General features: G+C 42.4%; 2 protein-coding genes across 3 annotated transcripts in view; both read right to left on the bottom strand.

The window, feature by feature from the left end:
- Window positions 1-238: 238 nt before the first annotated feature.
- Window positions 239-9,994, bottom strand: boka (BCL2 family apoptosis regulator BOK a). Its single transcript, XM_037114274.1, has 5 exons — window positions 9,779-9,994; window positions 9,245-9,574; window positions 7,127-7,255; window positions 3,613-3,776; window positions 239-1,961 (listed from the first exon to the last, which is right to left on the bottom strand). The coding sequence occupies exons 2-5, from the start codon at window positions 9,456-9,458 to the stop codon at window positions 1,836-1,838; spliced, it is 633 nt and encodes a 210-aa protein (XP_036970169.1). The 5' UTR covers window positions 9,459-9,574; window positions 9,779-9,994; the 3' UTR covers window positions 239-1,835.
- A 2,847-nt stretch (window positions 9,995-12,841) lies between these two features.
- The window catches only part of farp2 (FERM, RhoGEF and pleckstrin domain protein 2), a 28,635-nt gene continuing 22,311 nt past the window's right edge, over window positions 12,842-19,165 (bottom strand). The window contains exons 19-28 of one of the 2 annotated variants that reach the window (XM_037114459.1): window positions 18,964-19,094; window positions 18,802-18,870; window positions 18,615-18,704; window positions 17,851-17,933; window positions 16,910-17,028; window positions 16,517-16,693; window positions 15,936-16,099; window positions 14,724-14,831; window positions 14,470-14,621; window positions 12,842-14,376 (exon numbers count right to left, since the gene is read on the bottom strand). In XM_037114459.1, coding sequence (XP_036970354.1) covers window positions 14,283-14,376; window positions 14,470-14,621; window positions 14,724-14,831; window positions 15,936-16,099; window positions 16,517-16,693; window positions 16,910-17,028; window positions 17,851-17,933; window positions 18,615-18,704; window positions 18,802-18,870; window positions 18,964-19,094 — 1,187 coding nt within the window. In that variant the 3' untranslated portion in view covers window positions 12,842-14,282. The remainder of the gene's footprint in view (window positions 14,377-14,469; window positions 14,622-14,723; window positions 14,832-15,935; window positions 16,100-16,516; window positions 16,694-16,909; window positions 17,029-17,850; window positions 17,934-18,614; window positions 18,705-18,801; window positions 18,871-18,963; window positions 19,095-19,165) is intronic. The other variant, XM_037114458.1, reaches the window with a different exon arrangement.

Below are 19,165 nucleotides of genomic sequence, written 5' to 3'. Positions count from 1 at the left end.
ACTCATTGCCTCGTTTAATTACCATTGATCACAACCATCTGGGTGAATTATACATAGTCACATCTTTTCCTCTTTATATAAGCACTGTGCATGAATGATCATTAAAATACATCCAAACACTGAGTCAGTTCAGCCGGGGATTACATGTCTCAGATGGACTGTTTGACTGCTTACAGCTGCAAAACAAAATCGCTTTATTCAAATTTTTGACACATTTACCATTGTAGACTCTGACAGGTTGTTGTAAGAAACATTTATTCCTTTTTCCTATTTACAGTTCCAGATGACTCACAAACATTTTGTTTATTCTCTAGAACTCCTAGTGCTACGTGCCTCATAAAAGTGAAATTATTCATGGAATAAATTCTACTCACAAAATGAAATGTTATCAAAGTGCTCTAACTCAGAGAAAAAATGTACTGTAACAATTACAGCACAGCAAAACAATACACCGCCTCACAGTGAACGAGAGAAGAGAGAAGAAGTTGCATCATATGTGTAGTTCTTAAAAGTGCTGAAATACATACATGTAGCTTTTGTACGCTGGAGTCCTCAAATTCATTAGGAACTGTATGAAAATGATACGGGCGTGGAGGGACGCTGAATCATAGTTGACTTAACAAACAACATCAGGGCCCTCAGGCGTGATTAATATTGACTCTGAAACCTGCAACCCCTCACATCTAAACATTACATGAGAGCACTGACGTGGTTCAACTCCTTTAACTATTAATACCTAAAAGAGCAAAAGCATTAATAATTTATGACGGCACGCCCAAATTCAAACATTAAAACGTTCATGGAACTGCAGTTGAAATGTTTCTATCACGTCACCAATTAGTAGAACAAGTTGGTGACGCCTAAAATTGAATTATATAACAACTTTTTATGACATTAATATTTTTCTTCCTTTCTGTTGTGATGCAGAAACATGTGAAGGAACAGCTGTTCATATAGGTGACATTTAAAGGTGCAATATGTAAATTAAAAAAAAAAAATTGGTCACCTTGTCAAATAGGGGCAACATGTCACCAGCTAGCTAGTTAGCATGCTAACTTCAGTCCACTGAAGTTTCTCTGCATTATATTTTATAATATTAACTATTTTTTTTATGTTTACACTAAAATTTTTTAAATAATTCCCCTTCAATCACTGTTGTTTGTTAGTAGCTGATTATGACAAGACATAGCTTGATGATCCATTTCACATATAAATGCCTTTTTTTTTAATAACATGGTTACTTTTTAAATTTGTCTTTGAGGGAACGGGCTAAAATATATCCTTAAACTGGCAGCCTAAAACTATTCATTTTCATACAGTCCCTCAGTTGGAGGAAAATATGTTGTATTTTGCGTTTATCTCGCATAAAGGGCGATACATGCCATTCAGGTGAGAAGTGGTGACTTGTGTAAAACAATGTGCTCATGAACAGCCTCAACATCAGGAGGAATATTCTCAATCTACACATCACAGACAGTCGTTACCATCTCCAACCACCAGGGGGCGAGCAAAAACACTGTGAAACAGGCAGCAAAACAGGCAGCACTGAAGATAATGGGACAGCTGTGAAGCTACAAACACCAACAGCGGGTGATTTAACACATCTTTTATACAATTACATCAAAAGTGTGCCGTATAACCTTTAACAATAAATACACACTAGGCGAGGAAGCAGAAGAAGCACGGGAAGCCTGTTTGTTTGTGACGGGATCGGTGCTCATCAGTGAAGGTTCAGTGCAAATGAGTGTAAACATATATCCAAAGCAGAGGATGCTTTAGTGGAGCGGTGCTGGTGCACAGAGCCGGTCAGTCTGCTCAGAGTCCAGAGCCTCGTCTCACTTCTCCCTGAGGATGTACAACACGGTGGCCTTCAGATAGTGTCCGAAGGCGCAGACGGCCGTCACCAGCCAGTGAGAGCGAAAGCTGGGATCGGTGTTCACCACACATTTAGTCACGTCCACCTGTAGCAGCAACAGCAGCAGAGAGGACACACCGGGTCATTAGATGTCAAAGAACTCACCACTGAAACTCACATTTGAGGCAAAGCATGCAACAAAAAGACATTATAAAACCAACATGTGTTCCTGATTTGTAAATAATCTAAGAATCTGCACTCACAGCTTGCCCACAAATATGCTGTTTCAGAGCCAAAGCCCACACTGTAATCTCAGCCACGCTCAAAAAAATCGACTTATATAACCAAACAAAACCATCACAGACGACGAAATTCCTCAGAGAGCACAGCTAGCTGTCAGGCCTGACGCTGAACATGTCTCCCTCCTCAGATCCTCACTTCATGTCACGGAGCGTTATTCAGGTTTCCTTCAGGCTGACATCATCGCCCAGCAGCCAGAGATGTTCACAGGCCGCGGCTCATTTGTGCTTATGAGGTCAGTTATACAACGCGTCGCTCTTCGCTTTGTCACACTCCACTTGTCTTCAGAACAGAACTGACTCGGGTGATGTGTCTCTGAGCACACGGCGCTTCATCTGCTCACTTGTTGTGCTGCTTCCAGCAGAGCAGAGCAGAACACACGGAGGCACGCTGCCAGGCCTTGTTCCCACTTTCACCCCCCGAGTTCCACTTTATTGTTTCTGCAGCATTTTATCAGACGGGCTTTTTCCCATTAACAGGATTTATACAGAAGACACATCCACTATTGTGTCTGAAGCTGTGATTCCAGTTTATGTCCAGCTGTGCATATTTGTAAACCAAATCACTCAAAGTAGAATTCTGCATTCAAATGACCAAACTTCTGAGATATATTTTCTTGAGTTCTGCACTTAAGAAGTTTACTCAGGTTTTTAGTTTCAGGGACGACAATTTATCAGAAGAGAAAGATGTTCACTGACTGATTATTTCATGCTCTTGCCAAATAAATAAACACTGAATAAACTGAATAAACAAACTGATCTTAAAGGAACAACACAGTTTCATAATGTTTTACTTTGTGGCGGACCCTGCCACTTTTCTAGCTTCAAACTGCACTGCACATTTATCTTGCGTCGTGTAATAATTGATTTTCTGTTACAGCAACTCAGCAGCATTTTTACTACAATTTTGTTACGTTATATTGAGTTACTGGTTGATTTATGTCAAGTTAGCCTCTATTTTATTTTTATGTTATCTCTACTTTCTCTATTTTCTTCTTCCCACTTCTATTGTAACTGTTGCACAGCAGTTTCCCTCGGGATAAATAAAGCTTCGTGAATCTTGAATCATTACAAGCCAGACTGTCAGTCAAATATCAGTAGATGTAATGTTCAGTAGAGCTAAAATGATGAATTTATTGGAGAGCAAGGAAATGAAACTTTAAATGAACCTTTTTGAAAATAAATTGCCCCCAGAAAACATAATTTTTGAGCAAAAATGCCACAAAAACTTGATATTTCTATTTTGCTTTATATCTTTGTGAATTATGTATGATTGGGTTTGGGACTTTAGGTCGGACATGACTGGGAATCTGAACATGTCACTTTGGCTAATTGATTAATCAAGAAAATAACCAGTTGAGTGCTGCCCTCAATATTCACAACACACCCACCCATTTAGAAATACATTGAAAGAATATATATGAGATCAGGTTTATAAAAACAAGAAGTGTCTCTTACCCAGCCGCCTCTCCTTTTCAACCAGGATGTCAGGCTCTTGCGAACAAACTCCCCCATGCAGTCGACAATGGTATGGACCATGGCGGGGTGACCATGGCGGACGCAGTCCACCGCCAGCGCTCCTGCCACGGCGTACAAAGAGACCACCTTCCCCCACGTCACACCTGCCAGGAGACAAGTTGTAGAACAAAATGAACATTGTTGTTTTGAAGCTTTATGTGCTGCTTGTCTGAATGTTTAAACACACGCACAAATGATACGAAATGTGTTTTGCATACAAATGATTGTTTGATGATTTGATGGCAAAGCAAAGTAGAACACTCGGCTCTCATTCAGGAGTTGGAGTAGTTTGTAGTGGAGCACTCGTGATTCTCAGCAGCTCTCTTCACAGAAGGACGAACAAATTAGAGAAAAACCTCAGCAGCAGCAGCAGCAGCAGCAGCAGCAGCGAGGCATCATGGTCCTGCGCCTGTCCGCCCCACCGAGAAGAAACCACAAACACGAGGCTCAGACCAGCAGGCAGGCAGTAGATCTCCCCCATATTAACGAGCGGATCATTTTTCTGACTTCGTTGGCATGTTGAGTAAAACTTTCTGCTGTCACACCATTTACAGTCAAAGCTTTGGACTGTTTCTGCTGTGTTTACATGTCCAACACACACAAACTGAGTGACTCAGCTGCAGCCATCTTTCTTCAACGTGTGTTCTGATTCATTCCGAGAGTCTCGTAAACAGCTCATGTTCCTCTTTCACTGCAAACTGATGGTGAGTGTAGCCGTTAAATCAAGGGAGATTAAAAAGATCTGAGATGTCTGGCAGCCACATCCTGTCTCATTCTACTGGGAGAAAAACAAATCAATTTCAGCTGAGTCCAAAGTATGAAGGAAAAACTATAACAGCAGAGCAAAGATTTATTTTTAAGAACTGTGATAGTACTTTTGTCTCAAGTGTCCTGAATGAGGTAATAAAATATAAATAACAGGAGTTAAATTAAACCTTCAGTCATGCTGCATCACAACAGATATAAAATGATGAACCAAAGCTTATTTTTCCAACAGCTGATACCTCATCGTGCTTGGAGGTCATCACTGTGGAACATAAAACTGCTTATTTTGTTTTTACATTTCTGCGTCGATGAACATCACATACGGAGGATGACTGTGACCGACATTGTGGAGCCGGCTGATCGACAGACTGAAAGAAAAACAGTGGAAATCGATGCAGCACAAACCGAGATAATCTGGCTTTCAGTTCCAAGTATCAATATCAACATCCAGCTCAAACAAAATGTGTGTGTGTGTGTTTTGTTACGACTCTCCTGGCTGTTAAACGCCTGCGTCTTTTATACTCCACACTCCAGTTTCCTGATCATATTTCTCCTGAACGTCTCCAAGCCCAAGCCGACATCATCGGGGGTATTTTCTCGTACTTGACAAAGCTCCTTTAAAGACTTTTTTTTTAGAGACTGAGACGTACTCTTCATAACTAATAAACTGACATTCATGTGTGAAGTTGCTGTAGTGCCCTTGACATTTCATTGACATTCATTTCATTGTGCACGCCTGTGTTGTAAAACGACAATAAGTGACCCTTGATACCTTCAGCGTGGCCTCACTTGCCTGGGTTTCCACCTCGGGAGCCAGCTCGGCTGACACTTCACACGAGGGGAGAACAAACTGGACAAACTGTTCCCCTCGGAGAAACAAAACTAAGACTTAACTGTGGACCGTTTGCCAAAAGCAAGCACCTTTTTATGCAAAAGACGCTCTGAGAGGCAAGTGAGGAAAAAAAGAAAAAGCCTCTGGTGATTCATTCTCTCAGTAAATAGTCTCTCCTGTGTTTATGACTGAAGAACAGATAAACGTGTTTTGCTGAAACAACCTTTGTGAGATCCTGATTTATTTTCTGACTGACGTGCTGCACGAAGCATCGCTCTGCTCTTCATACTGACAAATAATTCATAACTAAGACTCCTACATTTTTATAGAGCATTTTTACCTCACAAGAAGTACAACACTAGAAACAACACTAACTAAATCCATCCACCACTGCAGTCTGCAGGCCTCACTTTGGGCAGTATACAGACTTTGCTTTGTGATTCAGTCAATCTATTAAAGCGCCTCTATGATGGGAACATACTTGTCTTAATGTCTTGTGCCACAACAGCACGCTTGTTATAAATAAAAGTCAGTTTTTGCCCTCAGGTCCATCAGCAGATCACTGGAGTAAAAGAACCAAACCTCAGCAACTCACACCAAAACAATGTAGATGGATGAATATCACTTCAGGAAAGCATCAGCAATCATTTCGAGTCGTGTTTCTGACACCTCTGTTCTGGTCTCCACTAACTCCGGAAGGAAAAACTGTCTTTTTATCAGCTCACTGCTCAACTAGCTTTACAAGCTGGTCGCTGACTTCGTCTGCAGTTTGGCTCTGGACAGGAAGGTTGGACATGACACTGATGAAAGCTGTGAGAGTCAACCAAAACTGGAAAGTAAAGGGCTAAAGTGCCTAAACAAGGTGGGGAGCTGAGGGGAACTGAGAGTCGGGCGAAAGTTCCCTGTGGTTTGACACGGAAAGCAACAACTTTCACATTACGCACAGTAATTTTATCCATTGTTGATCTGATAACAGTGAAAAGTATTAAGCTGTATATATATATATACACATACACATATTTATCTGTGGTGTGCTGAGCGCAGCGTGACATTTGTGATGGACCTCGTTCACATCAGTCTAGCTTGTGGTGACAATCTGCTGCGGGCATGACTTCCTCTGAGCGCAGTGACGTGTCAGTTTTACTGTATGTCCACATTTTACACCGTCAATCATCAAGTTTATCAACCTGTAAACTCAAACTAGAACGAGAACTGCACATGTTTTTTTTTTTTAACCGCTGGGACTTACAACCACAGGAGTGTGTTTGGATTAAGGTTCGTATTAATTAATTTGGAGTACGTAACTCTGCACACACTGAAGACCAGACTAACCTGATTGAGACTCTGGCTTTGTTACATTCCCGGAGGAATAAACCATCTGAGGGTTCGTGACTGAGCTCCCTGGGTGGGGTCCAAACTGTCTGTAACAATCACTCTCCCTAGCAACAAGTTACCCTAATATGGACTGAATGTTTTCCCTATGGTTCCTTTCCTGTAAGAGGATAATGACCAGGGAGGAGGGAGGGAAAAAAAGGTTTCTGACTCACTGAGGAGTCCTGTGATCTCGCTGCGTGAGAGGTGTTTACATGTGGAGGGTTTGAGAAGAAAATGTCTCTCGAAAAGTAAATTCTCTAAAACTGTCACTGGCTTTATTGTATTTACCTCGAGCTCTGAAGTTCCTCATTCCCGATGACAACAAAAAGAACAACTTCCCCAAACGGACAAACGACCTGTAATCTTTTATTTTCAGGTCAACGTTAGTGCAGCTCACATGATAAGAAAGCCACTGAAGTTAGTTCCTATAACTCAGGCCCGCGTGTTAAGGCTTGATTTACGGTGGCTGTGATGCCGACCCACCTGTGGAGAAGATGTCTGCAGCCACGGCCAGGAACGCGTCCGACACTATGCTCTCCGACGCCACCGTGATGTTGAGCTGCCGTGCTACGTTGCGGTAAACGTTGGGCCGGAGGTACTCCAACTCATCACCTGGACGAAACAGGAGAGATTAAATGAGAAGGAACTCTGCTGACTGTTCGAACACAGAAACATGACAATCAGCGGTTTAACATGCGTGACACAAAGGAAATCAAATGAGAAAAAAGTCAAACTGCTCCTTTAATATCAGATAAGTATACGCTTTGTTGTAACCTGGAATAATGTCTCATCTAATTGACTTCAAGGAAACAAAGTCCAGCAGTAACTGATTTAATTTCCTCAGCTGATCCTTGTGAGTGAGACTTCTGCTGAAAGGTGTTTCCCACACACGACCTCTGTTATATCAGAGTTTCCAGTGAACTGCAGCACTAGATAAACTAGATGTGCAGCGATAACCACAAATGGTGAAGTGAGACCTCAGACTGGAGGAGTCGCCTGCAGTCTATCAGCTCTGACACCGGGCAAACATCCAGGGCTGAAATATTAGTCAAGTGAAACCGAGTCTCATTTCTTGTCTTTTCTTTTCTTTTTTCCAGGGGATACCTGGGAATCTCCTGGAGGTCTTCCACCGAAAATGAAAAGTAACACCCGACTCTGACAGATTATGTGTCATGAGTTGTACATTATTTTAAAGGTTCCTGTTATTTTTAATATTTATTCCATGTTTAACTTTTTTTCAACAAACTCGATTGGTTGTTTTTGCCGTTTCTTAAATCTTTGTGGCCTTAAAGGTGCGATATGTAAGAATTTTAGTTGAAAGCATTCACAAAACTAATATTATAAAATTAATGTGACGTTCTGGACGTCTATGTGTTATATTGTAGAGATGTGCAGAAGTTAGCATGCTAACCAACGAGCCCGTCCCTGTTCTGGCGGTTGTAAACACCGTCAGTCCTTTTGATGCTTCAAGATCGGAGGCTGGACCAGAGACGTGTCATGAAACCTGGACCCCATGTTGGAGACGGAGCCTTGTACATTCCTATGAAACATGCTCAACAGAGCCTGGAGCCAAATAAGCTTCACTTCCTGGGTATGAAAATATCTGGTTGTGATGAGACTTCAGCCGTCTGACCCGCCCTGCTAGTTTGACCGGAGATCAAATCATTTAGCCTCGCGGCTCTTCTGGACTTTCAAGTCCGAATGGATCAAATAACGACAGTGAAATGAGACATTTGGTGGCGGTGGTGACACTCCAAATAATGCTTCCTTCACAGTCAAAGTCATTTTTGAGCAGCAGTGCATCACGTGATGTTGTTACTTCGCGGTTTGTCCGCTACGAAAACTGACTTCGAAGCCTGGATCACTAGATGCACTGCTAACTGAGCTAACCAGCTAACAGCAGCTACAGTTAGCCACTCAGGTGATACACTGACCCCTAGTTTTCTTAGAACATGACTTCTACACTGAGCCTAGTCAGGCACGTTGCACCTTTAAAATGTCAAATTTAAGCAAAGTGAGTCTGAAACTGTAGTCTGTCTTTTAAAGAATGTACTATAAGTGATTAAATGCAGTTCAGGTCCCAATAATAATGATGTATGGCCACCTTACCAACTAAGGCAGCTATAGCAAAATTATCACCTCATATCATTACGCTGTAAGAACAGCTTTTGTGTTTTACAGTGGTAGACTCAAGATGATTGAAGGACAAGGGGCGAAAAATTAAAAACACACAAAGTCCTGATATATTTACAGTGAAAACATGAAACTTTATCATGTTTTATGCAGCATGGGGGGTCAGCCAAGAGGACGAGAGAACATATGAACATTTGAGTGGAGGGGATTGTGATAGTGAGACACTGAGAGACCAATGTTTGACTCAGCGGTTCAACATTTGTGACATAAAGTAAGTATCAAGTATCAAGTAAGTAAAAAAATAAAATAAAATGTCAGACTGCTCCTTTAAAATGAGCAAAACTATAAACTTTAACAGTCTTTTTGGAGTATCACAGGGTTACTTCATGTCTTTAAAAGCTGTGGGAGTCATTAAGCACGGATCTCAAACTGACCCTGAGTCAGTACCCAGTGTTCTGTTGGACTTACCGAGCCACAGCAGAACCGACGATATCTCCCCGAGCGTCCCACCTGAAGCAGCCAGTCCGTGCTCGGGCTTCGACCAGCCTATCCCGGCACGGTTCAGCCTGGAGTGGATGTAGTCCCTGCACAGCGCTTTGGCCTGGGACACCAGCTCCTTGTCGGTGGGCGAGCGGTCGAACACTTCAGCCGCGAACACAGAGGAGCGGCGCAGCATCTCCATGCCGCGGTCCGGTCATCCGCCGCGGGCCGCGCTGCGCTGCGCTCTCCTCCCCGCCTCCACCGCCTCGCACAGCGGTCACCTCTCTCTCTGTCTCTCCGCTCCCCGCGAAGATAATCCTGCACAAACAATCACTCGGATTAGATGGCTGTCATCTTTTTTTAATAGCCTGGATAAAGCCGTCGGTGCAAAACACCCCCGTCAAGGTGGAGAAGAGAGGGAAGAGTCAGCAAGCTCCACACGAGGAAAACACAAGTTACGGATGAATCTATAAAGTTTATAAAAGCTTATAATAAAGATAAAGACAGTTAAATTCCACTCACCGAGAATTAAGAGGCTCAGACGCGCCCGACTATAAAGTTATGACCTCCATCTTCACTTGTCACTCAGCAGGAAAGTCGTTTTCTGATCATCTGAACTTTTATGAATTTGAAGATTTGCTGCCACGATTACAAAAAAGAAAAGAAAAAAAAGAAGACTGCAAAGAAACCAAACAACGCTCTGAGTTTATAGAGTGACAGGTTTTCCTTCTAAGGGCACTTATTGTGAAGTCCAAAGGCGGAGATAAGGGGAGCAACACAAGCCCCGCCCACCCCGCCTCCATCCTGACACACACACACACACACACACACACACACACACACACACACACACACACACACACACAGTGAGGACATCAACATAGTATATAATGTTATATGTGCAACACAATATCACCAAATCTCAAATCAAACTATCCTACCGTCTTCTATCCAACAGGAAACCCACAGGAAGTCTTACCAAAATAAAAGCTTTGCCAATTCACTTATTGATCCAGCAGGATGTGAGGTGTGAAAATGCTGCCTGCAGTGAATACATACATACATAAATCAGTCCATGAGGTAAATTTATGCAGGGTTAAGAAGGATGTGGTGAGACATAGAAGTCATAGGAGAGATGCATTGAAAAAAAAGTGAGGTTCTGACCTTAAAGGCACATTCTGCGGGTCTTGTTGTGAAACATGCTTTCGTCCTGCTTGTGTATATGAAGCTCGCCCCGCCCTCAGTCAGACACTCTCACAGACTGAGAGCAGAGCAGAGAGACAGTGATATTACCTGGTCGGTTGACCTCTTGCTGTTATCGATTGGCCCAAAGTTTGACGCGCAGAAACATCCTGAATACGTCGAAATATTACAAACATTTTGTATGAGTCTGTAGATAGTTTTTCTTTTTGTCGTTTTGTATAATTCTACATGTTTTTCCTTTAAGTGCGTGAAGGGTCACAATTCTAAAATCCTAAAATTTCCCACATTGCAGCCGACATTGTGCAACGCAGGTGTTCCATGACAAATTTCACTTCTGAGCCAAACCAAGATAACCCATGATGTCATCACTATGACATCATGGGTTCATCTCGCTCAGACATAACAAAGCTCACAGAGCCACATCAACCGATAACTGTTACGATAGTGGCTGGTTAGAGAGGAAAGATCACGTCTGGATTAAAACCCACGAAATACAACGTGCTCGTCAGCAGGCAGTCGAGCTGCTTGTAGGCAGATTTTTATCACTTTCACACAGAGAGACAGACTCGTTATCTTTTCGTTGACTGGTGAACTTGGCGAGGTGGATGACTCAGTGTCTCTGCACGGGCCTGCAGGTGTTCCCCTCTCCAGCACGAGGAAATGAGGTGAAAGCACACGGTGTCTCTCTGCTCGTTATATTGTGTTACGAACGAGGAAGGTCAGTTGTGATGCGTTTCCTTCTGTGACAGTCTGACCCAGCCGTGAGAAGAGTCACTCACGACACATTCCATTCTCAGCTCCGTCTCGTGGAATGTAATGTACTGAACGTGCAATCCAAGCAGTCTTCTGACTAGATCTATTAGACACAGGTAGTGGAGTGAATGTAGAAAAATTGCAGCACTTGCAGCAAACCCACGACTTGGCTCCACATGTAGTGACAGAGGTGAATGGACAAGGAACACCGAGTGCCTTCCAGCTGCATGACTATGCAGACAGATGTGGCTGTGCGTGCTGTTATGAAAGCAGAACGCCGTGACAGCCCGCTTCCACACCTTCACCACTCCCTAACAGAAAACTGCTTAAATAAATCTCTGTAGCAAAAGGAGCTCCCGTGTCATTTCTGGGGAAGCCACCACTCCCACTGCTCAGGGCTGCTGGGACATGCCCGAAGAATGCCCCGCTTTGTTTATGACAGCTCAACAGATTTGCAGACAGAATACGGGACGTCAGCTTCACAGCACATCAGAGAAACTGCTCAGTCCATCAGCCGGGAGATACTTGTTTGGCTCAGTTTTCACAGCACAGTTCAAACATGAAAGACTCTTTATGCAAACATTTGCATGTTCAGTCCTATAAATACAGACACACACAGTGGCAGAATAAAAATTTAGAAGCCTGTTGTAGATTTAATCATGTTGGGTACTTGAATACAGATTAAAAGATATGGCTCAACTTTATTCTTCATCACAGCATCTCAGAGACAAATACTGCACTCTCCACAGCAACAGTTATATTTACCCCTCAGATTAAAATGCTTCATATCCTTCCTGCTTAGAGAAAGCAACGCACCAACCTGGTGATTTTAGATCTGAATTGATTTGTTAAAGAAACCCTCAATTCTTCTGTTCATGTGTGGGGAACATTCTTCATCATCAGTTGAATAAACTGTTTGACAGCCATCGTGGATTAGCTGGAAAATGTGTCATAACAAAACCTAAAAGAACTGTTTGGCTGGCTGTTTGTCTGAGCTCCTGAGAGGTTTCACAGTTCCCACAAGAGAACGTCACTAAAAACGTGTGATGAGGACAGCAGCAGAACAACACAGTAATATTATCCAGACACAGATATAATAGTAAAACAATGACTGGGAACAGTTTGTTGCATAATAAGGTGTGCTGTCAAGTATCAGATGGAATTTTCTGGCATTAAATACTCTTAAAAAGGTGCAATATGTAAAAATTAGCCACCTGACAAATGCATACTCCAGTGTGTAGTCTATCACCAGAGAAATCACTAACTGCTTCCAGCTGTAGCTAGTTAGCTCAGTTAGCCATGCAGCCAGAGCACCATCTGAACAAAGTGTCTACAGGTTAGCGAGTTAGCATGCTAACTGCAGAAGTTTGACTGATTTGTTGTTACTCATGGGTGAATGCAGGCTGGTTTGAATTTGGAGACAGAGACCGGCTGATCTTTAAAGGATTATGCAAACAGTTGTATTAGAAACAGCGTGATGAGGCAACATTTTAGTGTTTTGTAAACAAACACACAATGACTTGGCAACCACAGCTTAACGTGTTGAAAAGTAACCCCACGGTTTGTCGTAAACACAATCAGTAACACGCAAAGCAACTGATAACTTTCAACACAAAGAGCCACAGAAAGTGTGATTGAAATGATTTTTATTTGTTAGGTTGTTGATGGAATAACATGAGGACTACATGAGGGCGTCCAGGGAACACAGCCCGACGACCTGCTAGACAATAAATAGGAGTAACATACTGTATGTTAACTGTGCAACAGTCACTCTTACACACACAGAATGTCAGATGGTTTGGAAACGACCTCCATCATCGCCCTAATGTTACAGCCACAGTGGCTTCTCCACACACACACACACACACACACACACACAAATGCAGACACACACACACACACACCACACACACACAGAGGGTAAAGATTCCAGTCTTCATACAAAAAAAACAAACAACAAAATAATACCGTGGTTGCACGTAGCGCTACATAACTGACAATAAGTGTCATCGGTGTCTCTCGTAAGTCAGCTTCCATTTGTCTAAAACAGTGTGACACACAGCAAGAAGTCACCAAGTACAATTAATTCAAAAATATGTTCTTCTGGTTTTGCTTTTGTTTTTTTAGAAGGAAAATCTGCCACTTGTACACAGAGTAAACACTACACAGTATTTCCTCAAGTTGTTATCCCTAAGCGATAATAAAAACAGGGTACATTTGATTACATTTGATATTAAAAGAGAAATGTAGCACCAAACTGGCTGTAACTACTCAGGAGATTTAAGCAGAAAACCTCCCTTTTTAAACATCTGCATCCCTCAATTAACAGGCTCATAAAGCCTCGGATAGCATTTAAGAAATGAATACTGTTTATACGAATAGTTCTTAAAGGTTTATCCCTAAAAACCCTCAGAAATATGCACTTAACGAAATGTCTGAAAGCAAAAATCACTTGTTTTGACAGCAGCACGATTTTCTAAGAACTTCCCATGCATCTGCAAAATTTACTTTCCACATTCCATGAACCTTCTGCTCACCTCCATCTCCCTCACACACACACACACACACCTCTGCCTCTTTCAAAGTACAAACTATCCTGTGCCTTCATTTCCCACGTACTGTAAATCATCTGTGTCCTGCTCATAGCACAGCGCTGTGTACAATAATGCTTCTGTCATCGTGCGCTAAAAAAAAAAAAAAAAATTCCTTCAAGAAAAAAGCCTCAGTTTCAGCCCTTTGTGTTGGAGTTGGTCCCTTATAACAATATTTCCCATCAGCAAATATGAACTGAGCGCTACGCATGCAAAAAACTGATCAAAATATACACGTCTCCCTTTCATTATATCCTGTGTACAGGAACAAAAGTTTACATCATTAATCAAGGAAAGAAAGAAAGAAAAAAAAAATGCACTGACCATTAGAATTTAATCCTTAAGCTGAGAAATGTTAACACTTAAACTGGCAGCATCGTTCAGTCCAGTTGTTGTCTGAACGTTCACTTCACTTCACCTGAACATTACAGTCTTTCTGACGTCCTGGAGGCCCAGCCTCCGGATACACGATGTCTGATTCAGTTCCCGTTCAGCTCCATGGGACCTCCTTTGGGTATGAGCAGGCTCATCCGGCCTGCGGTGCTAGCTGCACTCTTGATCACCTCCATCCATCTGTGAAGACGGGACGCAGTTTTAAAGAACGATTACAGCACGACTTTAAGAAGGGTGTTACAATGTTCAGGCTGTAAGAAACAAGTCAGATACCTTTCAAAGGTGTACTCGCTTTCAGCCCGGAAGAAGTAAACATGGGACTTGAACTGCAGCTTGAAGACGTACTCCTTGTGGATGCTGTCCGACTCTTCAGGGGTGCTGACCGTGTAGCCGAGCAGGGGGAGGCTGGCCAGCGGGAAGTCGTCCTGCAAGCGAGTTGGAAGACAGCGCTTTCTGAATACAGACCTGCTCGCGTCACGGTTTTAAATGTTTTTGTGCTCTGGTAGAAATAATACTTCTCTGCTGACCTGGTGAGTCTTGTAGAAGAACAAGCAGAAGTTGGTGAAAACAACCCAGAGTTTCTGCCAGCCGTTACTGTTCTTGAACTTCCTCAGGAGGTAACCTGAGAGCTGGTTCTACACAGAGAACATGAAGGGTTAGATAGTGACGATTATGATTGACTGACTGACTGTGACCATATCTGCATTATTTATCCACTGCATAGAACATGTTTCTGTGTTAGAGCTGTTAAATGTGGATCCATGCTCTAACTTTAAAAAGCAGAGTGTAACTGAGTGTTCTGATCAGGTTAATCAAAAGTTTAACAGATAAGAAAGTTAATAGTTAACATCTAAAATTGGGATAATGGTGAATTTCCTGACATGATTGACCTAGAAAGCTGTCTAGCTCTCTGACGTACAGTCCTGTGTAGGTTTCTGAATTATTTTGAATTGTCACAACTGTGGAGAGGAATGAAAAGTTTAATCAGATATGTGGAAACGTACTCAACACCTTCAGTTTTCCATCTGTTATTCTGTTACTATATTCTTTCTAAACAATATGTAACCTCAAATGCTTCAAGTATGTTTTAGTGCCAAAGAGCTTTAAGCTTAATTTGACGATTATCGGGAAACTATTGTCACTAGAAGTTTTCATATTGTCCCATACCTTCTATCTTAAAGTATTGCTTGAAATATTTCCACATTTCTGCAGCTCAATGTTTTGGGTTTTTACTTTCTAAATTGTTCCTCCTCTTCAATTCTTATTTTCTCTCCTCCTGTTTTATTGTTATTGTTCCGACCATCCATCCCTTTCTTGGAAAAGATCTTTGTTTGGTCCAAGTCTTACTCGACTAGTCAGGAAGTGAAATGTTGCCTGGATGTACGGTTGAGTACAGAACAGTAGACTCGTGGGTGCCGTGTTTGTTTCTCTTCTTTATTATCAGTATGTTCAGTTTTTTCATTTGTTTTGCTGGGTGATTATAAACTGGAGTTGATGTTTTGATTTGTGTGCAGATGCAACAAACTGTTTTGATTAAGTCTCCTGAGACATGGAGGATAAAAATATACATGTCATCAATAAATAAACCGGCATCTACATAATTGCTACCAATGTTTGTTTTTCAGTTCATTTCAGCATGTAATTAAAAGACAAAATTAGCCGTTTTAACCCAGTTACACTTTCCACTGAGAACGTTCAGTAACTGGACCTCTTCTAGTAATCCTTCATGGCTCTAGTACCTGGTTCATGCGCAGGTAATCAGTGAGAGAGAGGTTCTGGTTTCGGTACCAACAAACGTGAGTGATGGTGTTGGGTCTTTGGCCCTGACCGAGGAGATAGCGAGGAGGGAGCTCTGGTGAGACGGCCGGAGAGCCGAAGACTGAGAGGGTGAAGAGACAAAAAGGAAGAACAGGTGTAGAGAAAGTGTTAGCATGTTAGCTTTGAGAAGAAGAAATGGGAGAGACAGAGCAGTGAGGAAGTCCTCCAGGGCTGTGGGGTAAGAGTGTTAGTGTCAGAGAAATTATTATGCATGCACATTATTCATATCCTTGCAGTTACATAAGGAAAACAAGAACAAAGAGCCTCTGTGTAGTAGACAAGAGAAACACAGGATACCATCAGTAACCAGGAGGAGAAGGAGGGACAAGAGAGGAAACTGAGTGGTTAGAGGGAGAAAGTGAAAGGTTGTGACGACCTCTGAACAACGGCCGATGATAAAAGAGTAATGGAGGTCATTTCCATGGCCTGTGGTCTGTTTTTATTTATGTATTAAGTGTGTGTGGGTGTGTAAATGGGTGTGTTGGTGTGTTTCAATGAGGGCAGAGGAGGAGTACCTCCACAGCCAGACTGTGATCAGACATAGACACACTGGTGTTGCGGTGCCAGCACACGTGCATGGTCGTGTTGGCACGGTGGTGTGTCTGCTTATCCAGAGAAGTACGGGAGGAGTTCATGTCATCCTCCGACTCCTGCTCCAGAGAGACCTCGTCGGACGATCCTGAGGGGGGAGGAGGAGGAGGAGGAGGAAGAGGAGGAGGCAGGACAGGAAGTTGTTTGGAGGGAAATGGATTAACTGTACATTTCAAGGAAAACGATTTTTAAGAATAATTTTCTTGTGCTGAGGAGTGTTAAAAAGTCACATTAAGCAAACTTCGCCAGCCGTTGAGTAGTTACTTTACTTTTTCATCATACTGAGGTCAATAAAAGCTCTTACGGTTGGAGTGATCGCCAAATCCAGGTTCAAGGAAGATGCTGGATTTCTCTTGGGACTTCTTGGACATTTCGATTGCTAAGTTCAGATCCTCAATCCACTTCCCCATCTCCACTTTAGAGCTGAAATCACAAACACAAGGTCAGAACTCACACAGACTGAAAGACAGAACGTTCTGTGCATTTACAGTATAGATCGGAGGCAAAATAACACAGCTAAACAAAACACCCAACTCTGTTTTCATGCAGTCTGAATAAATGAATTAGCCAGGTTTGTGACCACAGAGTCAGCAATTATGACTGAATAAAATGTAAATTCAAATGGGGAAAAAAATTCAAACATTTGATCTGCTTTTGTTCTCTGTAGAAGCTTAAATATAAACTCTAAATAAAGTTATTTTGTTTGAGTAACTGGCATCGAATAATTCAAGTTCTTATGTCCAACAGGAATTGACTTAGAAAGAAGTGGAAGAAATATTTACAGGCTGAGGTAACAGGTATCCACCGTTCATATTCAGTCATGCAATAATGTCAGTGTTTGATTTCTTGCTCTTTAAATGTGTAAAATATCCTCTGTTATCACATTTGTAATATTCGGGCGGGGGTAACTATGATTGTTGTTTCATAGTTACTGCGCTTTGTTATAGTCTCTAGCTGTCATGAATGATTGTTGCTTCAGTAATTTGATAACTTTGGACATGGATAATTATTCTGTAAACTCTTTCTTGTACTGAAGGAAACGATTCAATTGCATGAAGAGCGTCAAGCCGAGGCTTCATTCACTTGAAACCTACAGTTTCATTTATTGTATGTTTTTGTAGAAGAGACAATTTTAGCTTGACTTTATTTTTACTTGCATTTAACAATCTATTGAAAATGAACATTAACAAATTATAGTAATACATGTTATAACCTGAAAACCTTCCTTTTCCCCTCCCCGCTCACCTGGCAGCCACTACAATGGTCCTCTGAGCAGAGTAGATGGTGAAGCAGTGGGGGACCGACCACTCATTCTCACTTTCCTCGACCTATATGCAAAAAGAGAAACACAGAAACCATCAACCAAACATCAGAATCACTCAATCCGAACACATTCGTTTACACTTAATTATTTGCGCTGAGGAATGACGAGGGGAAAACAAAGTCAGAGTCTGGCTGGTGTCACAGACAGGTCTGCCAGACAGCCTCTACTGAAGCATCTATACTGAATGAGTCTGTGTGGAGTTTATGTCCTGCTTTATATTTAGCCTCCCATCAGTATCCAAGACCAAAAACACACCTATCAGGTTGCTTGATCATCACAGCTTATATTTCATCATCTTGAGAAGCCCATGGTTTGTTTTGGCTTCATTTTACAGCTAAAAGAAAACAGCCGCAAGGACTGACATGATTCTACATCAGTTTGCTAGGTGCGTTTTTTGGCGATTTGTCTACACATGCGTGGGAGAAGATGGAGGGTCGGGGTTGGGCGTCCAAGCTGGCAGAGCTCAGAGGACTTACCGGCGCGTCCAGCACTATGAGCTGCAGCCAGGAGTGAAGCAGAGACATGCAAAGTTAGGAGACCAAAGGCCCTCCCCTCTCAACAATACTGACAATACTAACCTACACATCTCACCCTCTGACAGTGAACCCAGAGCTGAGGTGGGGTCTTTACAGGACTGATGAGGGACAGAAGGTACAAGAGGTGAACTGGAGCTCATCATACTCACTATCATGCCGTGAAGAGGCAGCTGGCCGTGCACTTTGAACTGATTGGTGGCTGTCACACCTTTGCTCGTGTAGAGGAGCATGTCTGAGAACTGAAAAGACAACAGAAGCATTTAGAATCATTTTTAATTACAATTGATTTTGGTAATATTGAAGCATTAATAACAGCTTCAGTAAGTTTGTACCAACCAGGAAAAACATTCTCTGCTGCAGTCCTTTCTTGGTAAGCTTGTACAGACAGCCCTCTCGAATAAACTCCTGAAAACACAACAAAGTTTGTCAGATACACTCGGAAACACTCACTCAGTTTCTCAGCGCCCTCTAGCCTCTGCTTGGCGTCACTGCACTCACCCTGCCGGGTGCCGTCAAGTTCTCTATACCGATCAGGTCTCTCTGCAGCTCCGTCAGCTTCTGGAAATTCTCCAGCCGGATGAGACTGCTCTGGAGCTGAGTGGCGATCTCTGCCACTTCCTTCAGAGCCTCTGTCAGGAGACACACATCATGTCAATCCAAGTTATGAGTTAGAACAGGTTTAAGGGTGATGCTGAGAAAA

This window comes from Acanthopagrus latus, chromosome 11 (genome assembly GCF_904848185.1).
Source record: "Acanthopagrus latus isolate v.2019 chromosome 11, fAcaLat1.1, whole genome shotgun sequence".
Lineage (NCBI taxonomy): Eukaryota > Metazoa > Chordata > Actinopteri > Spariformes > Sparidae > Acanthopagrus > Acanthopagrus latus.
Note: the sequence above shows the minus strand (reverse complement) of the source record. Positions and strands in the feature narration are given on the sequence as shown.